This window comes from Carassius carassius, chromosome 16 (genome assembly GCF_963082965.1).
Source record: "Carassius carassius chromosome 16, fCarCar2.1, whole genome shotgun sequence".
In the NCBI taxonomy this organism is placed as follows: Eukaryota; Metazoa; Chordata; class Actinopteri; order Cypriniformes; family Cyprinidae; genus Carassius; species Carassius carassius.
In genome coordinates, this window is record NC_081770.1 from 19,309,821 (window position 1) to 19,327,096 (window position 17,276).

The following is a 17,276-nucleotide window of genomic DNA, read 5'->3' on the forward strand; positions in this document are numbered from 1 at the left end:
TCTATAAATCAAATATAATTTGTAATCTTTAAATGATTGTTTCTTTAATTAATGTTATTTATTATGTCTATAAAGTATTCATAGATTTTTTTATAATGCATATAAATGTTTACATATTATATTTATTAATTCAAGTTTTGTATACATTAGCTTATTCATTTCTATAACACATGAAATATGAAAATATTGAATATATATAATGTTATAGCAAATAATGTTATACGTATTTCATATTAAGTATCAAAGTGTTTATTCATGAAATGTTACTGTTTAATATTTGTATAGTATTTGGATGGATAGACAGATGTATTGTAATGCATCTCTGTGTGTTTGCTGTCTCTGTTTGCAGGGCACAGGGAAGGGCAGCCAGGGAGATGCCATGTATGAAGTGGTCAGCCTGCAGAAACATACAGAATGTGCATCAGCAGCACTGCAGTCTCCCACAGAGGAAGAGGAACCAGAGGACGGTAGCTCACCATCTAGATTATTAGAGTGCTTTTCTGTGTTTTATGCTTGTGGCTTTTTTTTTATAAAGGTGAACTGCTTTAAAGGAACCATATTCTACACTTTTGTAGTGTGCTATTCCCCCCCCCAAAGTCCACTTATAATGTTACTCAAGTTTTTGTGAACTGAAAATCAGGGTGTTTATGACCATTTTTCACGTTATCTCTAACCTTTAAGATTTAAACAGGCTTTTTGCGGCAGTATATTTAAGGATTTAAGGCTCTGTTACATTGAATAAAATATTGCTTACATAGAGAGAGAGAGAGATCTATTTTATATGAATTCTTTTTTTATATAATTTGTAAAAAAAATTAATATATTTTTTTATATATTTCAAATGTATTTTGTATATGAGTAATATAATTTTTATATTAATAAAATATTAAATTTTTTGAAATATTTTTAGATTTTAAAAAAAATTATTTATGAATTTGTTCCAGGCTTTAACAGAACACTTTATACAATTAAGGTTTTAACTTTTGCCCCATGATGACCCTTACTGCCAAAATAATTAAACAAAATAAAATTACAAAAGCAACAATAAGAAGAATAGACAATTTGAGAATTAAAATTAAAATAAATTAAGAATTAAAATAAAATAAAATACAAGATAAACTTTTCAATATTGTACACATTTACAAATGAACAATATTATTGTAGGAATAATAAAATATAAATAATAAATAAATACCTAGATAATACAATTCAGTGCTCTTCATAGTGGTCTTTACATAAACATAAGAGTCTTAACCTTTTCAAAATATGTTATCATAGGTTGCCATGACTTTTTTTGGACAGATCCCTTCATTAAATATAAAGTTTCCACCAAATTCAAATAGCTTTAGATTTATTAACCTTATGTGTTATCACGTTAACATCTAAAACATGTATATTGAGATTTTTACAAAAATATATGTATATCTTTTCCTTTTTTTATGATCAGATAGTAAATGAATCTGTTAAAGTAATTAAATTTCCATGTGAGTTTGCAGCCTTGCCCCACTTACCCCCATCCACTCCTACAAATACAGGAAAAATGAGCATCTCTGAGCTTGTTCGGCTCTCTTTTCAGAGCGAGAGTTAGTGTATGTATGTATGAATGTACACGCAGACGTAAAAATAACAGATTGCCTTGGCTGTAAAGCTGTAGCAGGTCCATTTGTTTTGCTGTTTTTTTTCTTCCTATATATGTCAATGCTAGCACATCAAGTGAATGCGATCATCCGTCCAGATTTTTTCTACCACCAAATTTGAACATGATCAACATTCGCTCCCCTTGCATTTTCCTGCCTGCTGTTTTGCAGCACGAATCCATCGCAAGCTTTAATTTAGTCTCGGGCGATAGCTCTAGGTGAAGTGTTTCAGCCGTCTGTCTCTTTCATGAAGCGGAGACGGCCTGTGTTTTTGACAGGGTGCCACAAACCTGAGATGTGAAACCCCGGTGGCTTTCAAGTGGTTATCAGCACCCATTTCAGAAGAATGGATTCCAATTTGGTTAAGTGCTATTGGCTCTCGGGCTCTGTGTGTCATCTGACCACCTGGAACTGGCCCGTTTTTCTTTTTTCTTCCGTTGTCTTCGGTTCTGCTCAATTGATTTTTGCACACAATGTGGAGTAATTATCAAGTGGGTTTGAGTAGCATCTTAAAAGACATTTCTGTGTTATTTACTACCTAATGTCCACGAACGATGTGATGGTTGTGTGTTTTAAATATTTACTCTATTTGCAGGGCTGATTGCTTTGCTAGGCGTCCATTCTGGCACAAATTTTGTCTGAATATTCATCAAACGTCGCACTTCCTAAACAGTTGAACAAAGAAAGAGTGTTGCGTTGTTTAATACCAGCAAATATAGGTTATAGTTTATGTATGTAACTGCCTAGAGGGAATTGAGGGCGAGGCTGTTTACATAATTTTGGTGATGTTGGAGGTTGCCAGATTTGCCAGACACAGTGGATGTTTGTATTTTACAAATTTTGAATACAGGAACTCCATATGTTCGCAAAACAGAGCTGGAATAAAATATGAGTATCGTTTTGGATAATAAGGGCCAGATTTTCATAGGCTAAGCAATTAGTTTTCCCACACATAGTCCGTTCCCATATTTGATAACGCTAATGATATAGGACTAACTGAACTTTTGTAGCTCATAAATCAGTTGAAAAACGTGATATATAAATGTATATTATTTAAAGAGAATGAATTTATACACAGTCGATATCGGTACAGATTTTTTTTTCACAGCCTTTTTTTTTTTTTAAAGTCAACTTGCAGAAAAGTTGCATTATCCAGGGTTATTATGGTTAATCTTAACTAAAATAAATAGTTCAGCTATTTCAGCTAGTTTTTCATTTTCATTTAGTATTTTGATGTACTAAAATAACTGAAATGAAAATGAATGACAACCATGTAGACATATTTAATCAAAGACTAACAAAAATACACACATTACCAAAATTTTATACAAATACAAAATTACTTGCATTTTAATTCAAACTAAAATGAAAGTAGATGATGTAAAAATAAAATTTTCAAAATTTTAAATATTAATGAGAACTATATCTCAATGCTGCTAAAATAACTAATAATACTAATAAAGTCTAAGCGCCTGAAAAAAAATGCACCTGCAAATAATTAAATGTTATGTTGTTTAATCGTTTTTTGACCCGTCATTTTTAAAACTAGTGTTTTTGTTGTTGTTTTTTTATGATCATTGTGTCAGTGCAAAACTCAACATTTTTTGGCAGTTTGTTAAAATACGTAACTAGGGATATGCCAGTATCTAATTTTCCTGTTGCGGTTAATTGATAATGCTTTTATCACGGTATACGGTATTATCACGGTATTATCACGTTATTGAAATTTTGTTTTAAAAAAGTGGTCATAATACAGTATAACAGGTTAAATATCTTTTTTTCTTATAGCAAAAATAACTAAACATTTAAAACAAAGCAATACAGAAAAATATATAAAAGTTAAATGTTTTACACATTAAAGTGCAAAAGAACTATAAAAACCAATAGGTATCACTTTACAATAAGACCTCATTAGTTAACCTTAGTTAATGCATTAACATTCAAGGCAAGGCAAGTTGATTTATATAGCACATTTCGTACACAATGGTAATTCATAAAGAAATAAAAAAAGTAATGAAGAAAAATAATCACAAAAATAAAAAGCAATTTAAGAACTTCAAACTGAATGAAGATATCATCCTTAATTTCTTTACCACTAAAATATTTTCCAGCAGTAACTACATTTAATCAATCAAAACTTGTCTTGTCTCTCTGCAGACTTTCTGCAAAATGAATGAATGATTCCTTTTTATTCAGCCATTCTCATCGAATCTTATGTTTTGGTTTGTGCAATTTGTTCCAAGCCTCGATTTCTGGGCTGTACAAGAAAGTCATTGTTGTTTTTGGAAGCGTTTGCCCTCGCCAGCTTTCGCCACTGTTTCTGAGATCTATTGGGGAGGCAGATGGAAAAGAAGATTCATCTGCCCACATCTGCTACAAAACCACTATGTCACCTTGCGACAGAGGCTCTCTGCTCAAGGCTCTCTCTCTCTCTCTCTCTCTCTCTCTCTCTCTCTCTCTCTCCCATCTCAGTCTCTCTCCTTGCAACGTTGCCAAGGTACTTGTGCAGTAAATGTAAAAAGAAGCAAAGCATTTCAAAAGAAACCACTGTGTTCCAGACCTCACATCGGGGATTGTAAAATGTATGGCTTTTGAGGCTCTTGCTGGAGGTCATGAACATTGTAAATGGCTCAAAAGCAGTTTTCAGTTTGGTGACACATAAATTGATTCCCTCGGTTTATGTTCTGTTTATTTTTTAAAGATCATTACTTTAAAATCTTGATTCTTCTTAGCGTAATTACAATTGCAGTCTTGTTTCGGATTTACATAGTTGACTCCACCAAATGCATTGCCATCCATTCCATCCTCCTGCGGCAGACATGTTGTGGCCGCAGACCTTGAGATATGGGCTTGTAGGGCAGAGAGTCTGCTGGTCGGCTCTTAATGACCTTTGTAGACATTAAGTCCAAGACAATTTCTTTATCACCTTAAGGCGTGACGGTAATCTTGGCACTCCGCAGCCCTAACTAATGCAGGTGCGTCTGCCGTATAACTCACCTCGGTCTTCTGGATGCTGGAAGGATTCTGGCATTTCGCCTGATTGCTGTGTTTCAAAGAAGTTGTGCAGCATCCTAACATGCTCGAACGGAGTCCTCCGAAGTGCTGCCCTGCAGGGAGTTGTAGGAGTGATGTTTGCCCACAACGTACACGCATTTGCAGTCGGCGACTACAGGACAGGATGTACTTTGAGACTCAGGGCGTAGACTCTCACCAGAGGTAAAGGACTTGAGCTCAAAGTGGGATCTGATTGTGTCACTTAGATCTTAATATTGATTTGTTATGTTTAGATAAAAGGTTATGCTCTCAAAGCGTGACAGCAGCTGTAGTGTGGCTGAATGCCTACCATATGGCCATAATTGATAGAGCCAGTGTTATTTTTACAGTTGTCTTTGTTTTAATTTGTAGTTACATTTACTTGTTCATGGGCAAATCCATTTATTTTAATAGGAATAAACCAGGTTGGGAAAACATACGTAGATTTCGCAACGGGTTCAAGGTGGTCAAGCTAATTTGTTGGGGCATTTGCTTTACACATTGCTACACTATTGACAAGATATTTTTTGTCTTTGAAATTTCAGGAAAGCATTGCTCTCAATAGCTATAGTCATTTTGCCAGTTTTTTTGTTTTTTAAGATTTGGTCACATTTACAACAAAGATTCTGTCATTTTAATAGGAATACAGTAATGCATAAATTCATTAATTGCTAAATTCATAATGACGGAAAAGATTTCCCAGGCAGACTTCGCATTTGCTTCAGATTGGTTTTGTGAATTTGCCGTGTTTTCCAACATAAGCCCGATTGGTTTTGAAAATGACATCTGTGTGAGCGGTGCTTCATACATCGCTACACTGGTAATATAATAGTAATAATAATTGCCTTTTTTTCCCTTTGCAAAATATCATGAAGATCTCATTCAAACAATAACCTGTTTGTCTTTGGACAAAAATATTTGTTTAGTAATATATTTAGTAAATGGCATCTGAAAATAATATTTTAGTTGATGGGGAAAGTGGAAAGCAAAATAATTTAACAATAACAAGATTGGTATTATAATTAGGGGTCGGCCGATATGTGTTGATGCAGATACCGATTATTACAGATCAAGTAGGCCAATAACCAATATTTTAAACCGGATATATATGTCTGGTGTAAAAATTAAAATGATCATTAAAATTAAGAGTAACAAGGGTTCTGACAAAAACCTTCTTTAAATGCTTTTAAATTATTTTATTGGTAAATCGGTTTTGGAGATGACTGATACCGATAACCATAAAAATGCTTAATATCGGCACTGATAATCAGTCGACCCCTAATTATAATACACTATTATAATTTATGTACAGTATGCTTTCATTCAGTGTCCTTGTTTTAGCATTTTTTTATGAAAAGAGCTTTTTCACATAATGACTTACACATTCTGACTAGCGTGTAAGATTGTTTCCACATTTGTGCAAATGTATTACACAATATTTATGTTTTGTAATCTGTTTTTTTTTGTATGTATAGGATCTGTTTGTTCGAGTTCATTAAACTGCTAACAAAGCACTTTATAGTTTACCACTTCAGCTAAATTTGATCTAAAATTTTGATTATGAATGGATTATATGAAAGTAATTTTCGATTGTGCTGCATTCTTAATGCATTAATATTTTGTGCTGTTATTTTTTTCCCTATTTTTTTCCAAACGAATTATCGTAACAACATGTTTTTGACCTTGTTTTCTTTTGCCAGTAACAGCATTAACAAGCATTTATCTTTGTCCCCTGCTGTACAGATAGCGACAGTGAGATCTCTAGCGGGACAGGAGACGTGTCGAAGGACTGTCCCAAGAATATTTTGGAATCCTGGGGAGGGATCCTCAACAGATGGTGAGACTTTTGGCCCGACATGAGAGTATGACCAGATTTGGAGTGCAATCCATATTGAACTCGACAGCAAAATACCAGCTCTGCTGTGCTGTAATGACGCCGTCTGTCTTCCGTCTGTCAGGCAAGGAAACCTTTTGGCGCGACCCAAGGGTCTGTCTACTCTGGTGAAGCCAGGGATCCCGGAGGCCTTACGAGCTGAAGTATGGCAGCTCCTGTCTGACTCGCACAACGATCAGCCCCTGCTGGAGCAATACCGCATCCTCATCACCAAGGTAAGAAATGACAACCATTACCACTGGTTTTTGTTTTCGCAAAAGTCACATTCCATCCAATTTTTACCCAACTAGCAGGCATACGTTTCTCAACAATGTAGCATCCACATTTATGGGTCTTTTCTTGTTTGTTCATTGCAATTTAGTAAATACACTCAACAGATGTACCAAGGGAGTTTTTGTGGTTTTGAAGTGAGGTTTAAAATCGCTGTGGACCCGCTTTGTAGCAGTCTGAAGAACAGAAAAAGTCTGTGCGTATTCAAGGGTAAAATTGATGATCTTTACTTATTACTTTCCATTTGTCAGCGGGATGAACCTTTGTAGTAGAGCAGGCTGTTTATTTACTAAACATATTTTCTACCCATATTGATGCTTCATTCAGATGTTCGTTTGACCTCGTGAACTCGTGGAAACGGAGTTAGTCTAATGTTTTTAGCGGTGCTGAGAATGCATCTAATTGCTCATTCCAAAAGCAATGTCACAGCAAATTCAAGCGATGCCAGCGCAGCTATAGATCTACGACGGTTGATTATCTGCAATAGGACTGCCATTTTTGCAAGGGACAGCTTTTTTTTACATGTTTGAAAGGCTATTTATTTCATGTTGTTCCTGCGGTCAGACTGGTTCTCATGCCAAGCGTGGTCAGTGACTGGAACCTTCCCACACTGATATAACAACTGTTGACTCAGAAACATGAGTCAGATTGTGGTATTCAGCCACTAATTTGGCAAGAAATTATTTCAGTGATCCACATTTTAGCTCTGATTTCCCCTTTTATAAAAAACCTGGTGTTTTAGAGTTTAAAAGCAATTTGTCAGTCAAACACTTTATTTATTTGTTAGGTTTTTTTTTCATTTATGGATATTTTATGTGGTAATAAAGGTTAATAAAACACAATATACATTGACTAACCACTTTACACACCACTGATTTATGTTTTTTAATTTATATGATTAATGTTTTGGGTGAAGATTATATATTATGTATATATTTTTTTATGCATATTTTATAAATATACATGCATAAATATATGAATAAATAGATATTATTAAATGTTTATTATTGCAAGGGATGCACGATCATGATTTTTTATGGTCGATTCCGATACCGATTTTTTTTAACAAGCAAACTGGCCGATTACGATACCGATTTCCGATATTTTTTATTAATTATCTTTAAGCAACAAACAAGAAAGAAGGAAACTGGCTTTTGGCTATTGAAAGCAATAACCATAACCATCTGAAATTAACAGCAGTAACTGCACAGGAAGTACGTTCAATATAAACACAGATGTTACAGACATCAGCATTTAGCTTTTGTTTTTGAATTGTGTTGAAACTACAGAGAACTGGCCTTAAATTAAAAGATTAACTGTAACCATGTGAAATTAAAGGCAACAACTGCATAGTTCTACAATCCAAACACAGTCAACACACATTCAATAAGAGGTTTCTTAATCAGCATTCAGGATTTGTTTTAGTTTTTAAATTTGCTTTTAAATAAAGAAAAAAAGGTTTTTACCTGTGAGATTAAATAAAAGTATGCTATATAAATACATTATTCCAAAATGTTAAAATCAAATAATGTTGATGCGAATAAAACAAAGATGCAAAAAGCATTTCATTCATCCAATAATAATAAAAAAAAATAGGGTAATGATTCACATCTATATTTTTTACTTGAGCCAATGAAAAATAAATAATTTATTGTCTCAAGTAAAAAAATATAGATGTGAATCATTACCCTAAAACATTTTAATTGTATGAATGAAACACTTTTTTTGAGTGTGCTACAGCTGGTAATTTTTTAATCAAATTAAGTCGATGTAATTTCAAGGTAAAATAAAATAATCATCCTAATGCAGAACTGACGTTTACTTCTGGCTTTTCAAACGTGTATGCAAGTTCTACTTTACAAAAAAAAAAAAAAACATTTCAGTTTTGTCACAGTTTACTCAGTTTCGTTTCTCATCCAACACGTGAGAAGTTGATCTGCACATCTCTTCACGGTCTACTCGTGTTCAGGGCGCGGACTGGTACAGTATACGCTCTCGCAGCTTCAGTGTGCACAGAAAAGGGACTCTTATTTGTGCGCCAGTACACCAACGGCTATCTGTGCCTCAGACATGAAGCTCTGCACTTCCAGTGCTGAACGGCTGCCCGTGTCCTGTGCACAGATTTCGAAATACTTCCACACAAATGACATAGCGAACCATTACAATGTAATCTGTGCACGCGAGCGCACTTCCGGAAAAATCGGCCGAAAAAAGACCAAAAACCGGCCGATTGCCGAAATATACTTGTGGTGGTAGCCGGGTGGAAAATCCTCCTATTACCCACGGCACAAAAATGGTCTACTAATAACAAATAATGTCATTTTTAACGATATTTTAATTTATTGAAATTCATTTTAGTTCCATAGGCTACTATTACATTTAATTACATACTAATATTATGCATTATTATGTGTATTGTAAATGATGCAAAATTACAGCATTTTAATGGTAGAGTTCTCTTTACTTTGTCATAAGAGTGTCTCTCTCAGTGAATGGGACAGATTTTACTTGTAAATTTTATATATTGAATAATACATGTCAAATAATGTTTTTTGTCTTTTCTTCCTTTGGAGAAGGATTCCAACCAGAAATAGTTTACTATGAAGGAAATGGAAATAAAATTGAATTAATTGTGTAGCCCTCCCAAAAAACACTGGGACACTTATTTTGAAATGTCTATACTATTGCTGGCTGATCCTTCAGATGAGAGATAAAATATGCATTCTTACAAGCGTCTAAAACATGTGATATAAAGGTCATAAACTAGACATTGTCAAAATTCATAGTGCATAAGCAATAGTGTTGGCATAAATGTGCGCTATTCATTGATTGAGAATCACTTTAAAACAGTCTTAACTGAAACAACAGTTGTGCGAGACTGTTGAAAGTGCAACAGCTCGCCTTGTGCAACGTGCAGCACTCTTTTTTTTTTTTTTTAATGAAATAATTTTGAAGTTTAATTATGGATAGGCTGTATCGTGATTTGTTTTTTAAACCCCAAAATATAAGGCGACTTAAAATGATCATTAAGACATTTGTTTTACCATTTCATGTATTGAAGACTTTTATAAAATTAAATTTAACAAAACTCACCCAGAGAAATTTTTCTTTCTCACATGTGCTCCTTAAATACATTTTACAGTTCGCGCACATATATTTTATTTGCAACTGAAGCAAATACCCCCCCCCCACAACACATGCATCACTGCACAGAAACCACCACGGCCCATGACTTCAAGTTAGGGGTGCGCGATAAATATTGTGCGATAATTAATGCGCATCTCGTCAGTAAAGCCGGTTCTCTAATCAGCAGTGAATTCCATCAAGAGCGTGATTTCACATAGAGCAGTTGTTACTACACAGAGTCGTTATTAACTGACTAGCTGTGCAAATCCACGTTCGTTTTCAGCGTTTATTTGCGCAGCTAGTCAGTTAACAATGATTCTGTGTAGTAACAGCTGCTCTATGTGAAATCATGCCCTTGATGGAATTTACCACTGATTAGAGAACCGGCTTTACTGACGAGATGCGCATTAATTATCGCACAATATTTATCGCGCACCCCTACTTCAAGTTTTATTTTAATACCGCTTCTTTTGTGTCCTCATAGAGGTATTTTTAGGTTATCTTGAGTTTTTCTTTATGTGCAAGCCAATAATCATTACTTTAGGAGCAACTCCTGAAATACAGCACAATAATCAATGCCAGGCTATGAGAATTATGGTGAAAGGGCGCCATAAAATACCTCAGCACTGCAAGAGAGTGTCGAATGGAGTGTGGGATGAATTCAAAGAACGAATGAGAAAACAGAAAAGGAGTAATGATAAGAAAGACTTTGCCAGATAATGTAAATCCTACAGTTCCTCCCGCAACCGCTCCAGTCTTTCCTTGAACCGAACACCGTACTGGCTTTAGTGTTATGGGCCGCGGAGAGAGTATAATTTATTTATTCATTTAATTTCAAGATTCCCCCACTGCAGATCATGATGGTATAACCGTTGTGGTTCTATTAATAAAAATAAAAACACCATGCAGAGATCTGGCCATTAACGCTATATTCAATGTCAGTGTTATGAATGGTTGGTTATTGTGCCGTGGGTAGTTAATGCAATATTTGTTTGAGTAAATTAGCCACAGTTTTTTCTATTTCTCAGCTGAAATAAAAAATGTCCACTCTGGCCAAGCATGTTTTTTTTTTTATGGTCGTCTGCTAATATGTGATTATTTCGCAGTTTTAATTAATTAATTGCATATTTTAATGAATTAACATTTTATGAATACATAATTTTAGAAAATAATTTTAGTTCTGTTTTTTAATTGAGGGAGGATTTTAGTTTGGTGTTTCCCATCAGTCAGGTTCATTTAACTTGTCTAATGCTTTTTCACATCAAAACATAATCCTGTTCTTTCCACCCTGTCTGTAATAGTGTCTGACCATACGTTTTTTTAACACTCTCTTGAGTGTGCAGTGTCCTTGCTGTGGATCAATGAAAATGCAACCCGTGTGGTGTTTCCGAGAGCGTGAAACTGACATTTTCGCATCCTTTTCTACGCTGATGCATGAGGGATCTATCAAAGGTGCTATATTCTCTTGAGTCAGGGCTTTAAAAGTCTTTGTTCCTCCCCGCAAAAGCAGACGCTGGCTGAAAAAAGTATATACAGTTAAGAAATTAAGATTTTGATGACATTATACCATTATTAAATGGTACATATTAACAAAATATTAGTTATTTTGATCAGAATAAAGTGCATACTGTTCCCTGTCCTGATTTGCTCTGCATGCTACTTTTATGAAACCAAAAAAGTCTGGCACAATCAAACATCTGACCTTTTACACCATATTTTCACAAACAGCCTGTGTGTTTAATTACTTACACAGTAAAAAGGCATGTGAAAGCACAATGTTAAGTCATTGTACCATCAGCTGAGACACGTGGACCCTTAGGCTGAAGTAAATTGTTTGATTACAAGATTGTAACAGAGCATGAAACATCCTGAATGTCTCGTGCCAAGAAGCCTCCTTTCAGCCATTTAGATGATCTCTGGGCTGCATCCAGCATTTCGTTTTTATATAATTTTTTGTTCAAGCCTCTGTTTTTCCACCTTCTATTTAAAGTGGCTTGTGGGATTATATAGTGTTCACAAACCTGCTTAAGTAGGTTATAGTCTTTATGGAGCATGTAATGAAATCTTTGATGGCAGATCATTTCAATACAATGTTTTGTGCATGTTCTGGATTTGTAAGAATAGTTCTGCTTTTTCGGACTGTGGGTAGTTTTGTACAGTATTGTCTGGTTTTATGTGATCAGAGGTGAAACAAATTCGGGGGGGGGGGGGGGGGGCATGTGCATTGGAAGAAATGTCTAAGAAAAACTTACAAATGTACTTGGACAATTTCTTATTTTGGACCAGTAAATCGGGCCCTGTAAAATCTGCTTTTTCCCCTCTAAATGAAATTTTAGTAATCAAAAATCATGTTTGATTCATGAAATTTTATACAATTTAGCAACAATTTATTATAAGTTTAACAAAAATTACATTTCTAGGGCTCTATGAAATCACAAATTCACTCTTTTCCATTGGTTTTATTGATTTTATTACATTTTAATAATAAAAAAGCTTGTATTAATAATTGAAATTATGAAATGTACAATATAAAATTCACAACAGTTTAATAAAAGATTAACATAAATTAGATTTTTATGACCCTATGAAATATGTTCATTCAGTTTTATTCTACCCAAAATTATTTTTTCTATTAATTTTTCTGGATTCCCTTTAAGGAGTTTTGGTAAATGTTAATGCTCAGAAAGCCTGTCTAAATAATTGGATTCATGAAACTTATGCAGTTTCAAGGCAATTTACAAAAAGCATTTTAAGTGTTTTCTGTTAAAAATAATTCTGGATTCCATTTGAATGATTGAATTCAATTTTAATAATCATGTCTATTCAGTTAAATTAATACATTTCATTTAATAATATTTTTACAATAATATAGCCCTATGTATTTTTTTTTCCAGAAACTCTGTTATGTCACATGCGTGTATGTGTTGTAGACAAACCGCTCATTCACGCAGAGACACACAGACACAAATCCATATTGTAATTCGCTTTACTTTACAGCCCTCCATGACATTACGCGTTATACTGCAAATTTCATTTTTAGAGCAGGATTCTGTGATTTAATCCACAAACTGTGTGCTGGTGAGCTGCCAGTATCCCAGCGTATGAGATGTTTGAGACTTGTCCACAAAGCCGTCCCAGTTTGCTCTGACCAGCTGCCCCTCCCTCACAATAGCCCCCTGTTCCCAGCACAGCCCGACATGTATCTTAATGCAGTCAACATCTAGCGACTGAGCTACCATTCTCTCTGGACTATAACGCTTCTATTAGCGGCCTCATCATACGCCTGTTCTGCCACCCCAAGAATCAATAACCCGCACACAACGTGATTTCGTTCTCACAACGACACACCACTCACCAACGAGAGAGCCTTTTGGATGCGTTTATACACATGCCTCATTTTATGGCATTGTAATGTTGAAATGGATTTTGGCCCCCATCTGCACTGTGGAGTAGATGGGGTTGGCCCCTGCATAGCGTGCGCTATCAGACTGTGTCGCCGGGGTCAGCTCACTGCTGACACAGAAATGACAGTTTGTATTACCGAGAGACACACTTCATGCAGTCATATCCTTTGGTCATGTGTGCAGAGGTTTGAATCATAGCTACATGCGTGCCTTGGGACTGCCTGCAAGTTGTTTGTGCAAAATTTAAAACATGAAAACTTGCTATGAATGTTACTACGATGTGGTTATAAAACATAAGCAAACTTTTAGTCTCTGTTTAATGATGGTATTTTTCTTGAAGGATTAGTTCACCCAAAAAATTCTGTTATTTAATTACTCGCCCTCATGTCGTTCCAAACCCGAAGGACCTCTGTTTATCTTCGGAACACAAATTAAGACATTTTTGGTACTGTGAGCTCTCTGGCCCTCAATAGACAGTAAGAATTTTACTGTGATCAACGCACAGAGACGTAGTAACGATGTCGGTAAAATAGTCCTTGTGACATCAGGGGTTCACCCGTCATTTTAAGAAGCTACGAGAATAATTCTTCTCCCCGAGTCACCATCTTCCACCATTTTGGAGAGTACCCCAAAACGTGATCAATGTAATTTGTTAAGTAAGTCATGCTGAACATAAACGACGCTGTTTTTTGTGCACAAAAAGTTTACTCGTAGCTTTTGTAAAATAACAGTGGTCACATAGATTTTAACAAAGTTTTTATCCCATTTCTGTGTGTTGATCGTGGTAAAATCCTTGCTCTCTATGGAGGGTCAGAGAGCTCTCAGATTCTATCAAAGATTTCTCATTTTGTGTTCCGAAGATGAACAAGGGTCTTCTGGTTTTGGAACAACATGAGGGCGAGTAATTAATGACAGAATTTTCATTTTGGGGTGAACTAACCCTTTAAATCTCTTTTTTATGAATAAAACATTAGTTTAGATTTGGACATTTCAATGCATATAAATGTATACTGTGACTAGGGCTGCACGATATTGGGAAAAAATGACATTGCGATATTTTAATTTTTCTGCGATATATTGCGATATGAAATCTAATCAAATTTTTTCTTAAAAACAAAAATGGGGTGAGCACACTTACATTCTCATTTTAAATGATTTAAACATCGACACCATCGTGTCAATTGATTAATATGCGCGAGGGAGAGAGTTCGTGTTGTTTGAAGACTGTGAGCTTGCGGCCGGGGCTCGCTCGCTCTCTCTCTCTCTCCCTCCCTCCCTCCCTCCCTCCCTCTGTCTTTTGCTCGCTCGCTCGCTCTCTCTCTCTCTCGCGCGCGCGCGCTCTCTCTCGCGCGCTCTCTCTTTCTCTCTCTCTCTCTCTCTCTCTCTCTCTCTCTCTCTCTCTCTCTCTCGCGCTCTCCGCGAATCACATTCGTCAAGGGCCGGGGAGCAGCTGGCCCATACAGTTACTGAATAACGGATCAACTACAACAGCCTACATCGCACATCCTGCCATGTGACTATCGTGGATTCGTACATCGCGATATTGATGCTTAAACAACACATTGTGCAACCCCAACTGTGACCTTATGTTTTTATCTATTTATATGTAGGTTTATTTCATTTTCCACAGTTTACAGATTCACTTAGACATTCCCTTAGTAATTGTTCACTTTAAGACCAGGGCATTTATTAAAATCTAGTTATGACCTAAACAGGGTCCAATTAGATTTTTATGTTGTCCTTGAAAGCAGTGGATTTAGCAAAGCCCTGACCATTGCCGTAAATAATGCCAAATCAAGTCCAGTTGTCATCCTGATCTGTACTTGTACTGCCAGTGCGGTGATGAGAGCCAGAGAGTGCTTTGCCTGTCCCTGTACAGAGTCACTTGGATCAAAAGCTCAGGCACCGACAGATGAAGAGGATTATTGTTATTGTTTTCTCCAGCCTTTTCTCTTTCTTTGTGATGAATCTAGTCTAACATCATGCAATAGGACCTACTATAATAACCAGTACATATTTGTACACCAATTTTATATTTGTACGCCAATTTTATATGGTTTTCTTTGTTAAAAAAAATTGTTGTGAATGTGTTATAACTACTTAATGACTTTGCAAATTATAGGCAACCAGTCTTAGGTCTCGTGAATATGTAAGTTCTTTTCTGCTTAAGAGTTGTAAAGAGAAGAAATATGAGTAAATGGTCATTATGACTTGATATTTCGCAGCGTGACTTTGATCCTTAAAGGAATAGTTCACCCAAAAACAAAAACTCGGTCATTAATTACTCAGCGTCATGTTGTTCCAAATCCATAAGACCTCTGTTCATCTTCAGACAAATTAAGATATTTTTTATGAAATACAAGATATTTCTGACCCTCCCTAGACGGCTATGCAACTGACATGTTCAAGTAGGTAGTAAGACATTAAAATAGTCCATGTGACATCAGTGGTTCAACTGTAATGTAACGTGAAAAAAGTAATTATTGCTCGCCATTTAACCAAATCCTAAATGCACACACACAGCAGTGAACACACACATTTATGCTGAGATACCCGGCAAGCAGTTGGGGGTTCGGTGCCTTGCTCAAGGGCACCTCAGTCGTGGTATTGAAGGATGGACAGAGCGCTGTACATTCACTCCCCCCACCTACAATCCCTGACGGTACCAGGACTCGAACCCACAACTTTTGGATTACAAGTCAGACTCTAAAGCCATTATGCCACGACTTCCCCTAACATAGAGCTACGAGTAATACTTTTTGTGAGCAAAGAAAACAAAACTTACAACCTTTTTTAACAATTTCTCTCCTTCCCTATCAGTCTTTGATGCACGTTCACGAGAGTGCCACAATGCATTGTTGAATGAAGTCGTTATGTTTGTTTTCTTTGCCCACAAAGAGTGTTCTCGTAACTTCATAAACTTGCGGTTGAACCACTGATGTCACATTAAATATTTTAAAGATGTCCTTACTACCTTTCTGGGCCTTGAATGTTTCATTTGAGTTGCTGTCAGAAAGATCTTGGATGCAGGGTCTCGGATTTTATCAAAAAAAATCTTAATTTGTGTTCTGCAGATGAACAAAGGTATTACGGGTTTATGAGTAATTGATGTAATTTTCATTTTTGGGAGGTCCCTTTAAATCTATTAAATTTTTTACCATTGCTGGTAAAAATATAAACATAAAATGGTTTACTCTGTTTATCAGGGGTGTGATTCTTCCGGAAAAATCCGGAAATCCGGCTTTTCCGACCTGAAAATGATGCTCTCGCAAAGAGTATAGAAGCCCAAGAGGCGAAACTCAATAGAACGCTCCATAGCAACAGTTGCCCCCATGACGTGACGGCGCGGCCGCCGTTATTCACTGAAAACTGAAGGAAAACGCAGAGAAATAATGGGAGTCAATGGCACTGAAAAACGGGGTCGGGGTGTAGGCGGTTGCAATGGGTCGGGTAAACATAATGTCACGGATGAACAGTGAACACGGATGATTCATGTAAGCAAATCCAATATATTGTCTTTCATTTTTATATGTCTAGTAAAGTTTAACCAATCTATTGATCACTTTTGTCATGCTTCCATAACATTAATGTTAAACGATTCTGGGCTAACTTAGCAAAGTAGCCATGTTGGTTATTGCTTACTTCTAGCTAGAAAGTTTAGCAGCTTCTACAAGGCTCGAAATTGCCAACATGTTTGTCGCATATACTCCTGAAATTTAATCTGTGCAACCTAAAAATATATTTGGGAATAACATTATATGCGCGGAGCATATGAGCATATCTGTCCACTAATGACACATCCAATTTGCGAACTAATGACTCCTTTGAACCGATTCACTTTAATGAATGCTTAAATCTGATCTGGGTCGAGTTTCCCGATGATGATGTATCTTCGCTCTGAAGAGCGCTCTC

At 35.9% G+C, this 17,276-nt stretch overlaps 1 protein-coding gene across 2 annotated transcripts in view; it reads left to right on the forward strand.

Annotated features, from left to right (window-relative positions):
• Positions 1 to 17,276, forward strand: part of LOC132159810 (rab GTPase-activating protein 1-like) — a 96,534-nt gene that overhangs the window by 18,206 nt on the left and 61,052 nt on the right. For both annotated transcript variants that reach the window (XM_059569423.1, XM_059569422.1), the window contains exons 11-13: positions 350 to 467; positions 6,414 to 6,507; positions 6,629 to 6,779. In XM_059569423.1, coding sequence (XP_059425406.1) covers positions 350 to 467; positions 6,414 to 6,507; positions 6,629 to 6,779 — 363 coding nt within the window. The remainder of the gene's footprint in view (positions 1 to 349; positions 468 to 6,413; positions 6,508 to 6,628; positions 6,780 to 17,276) is intronic.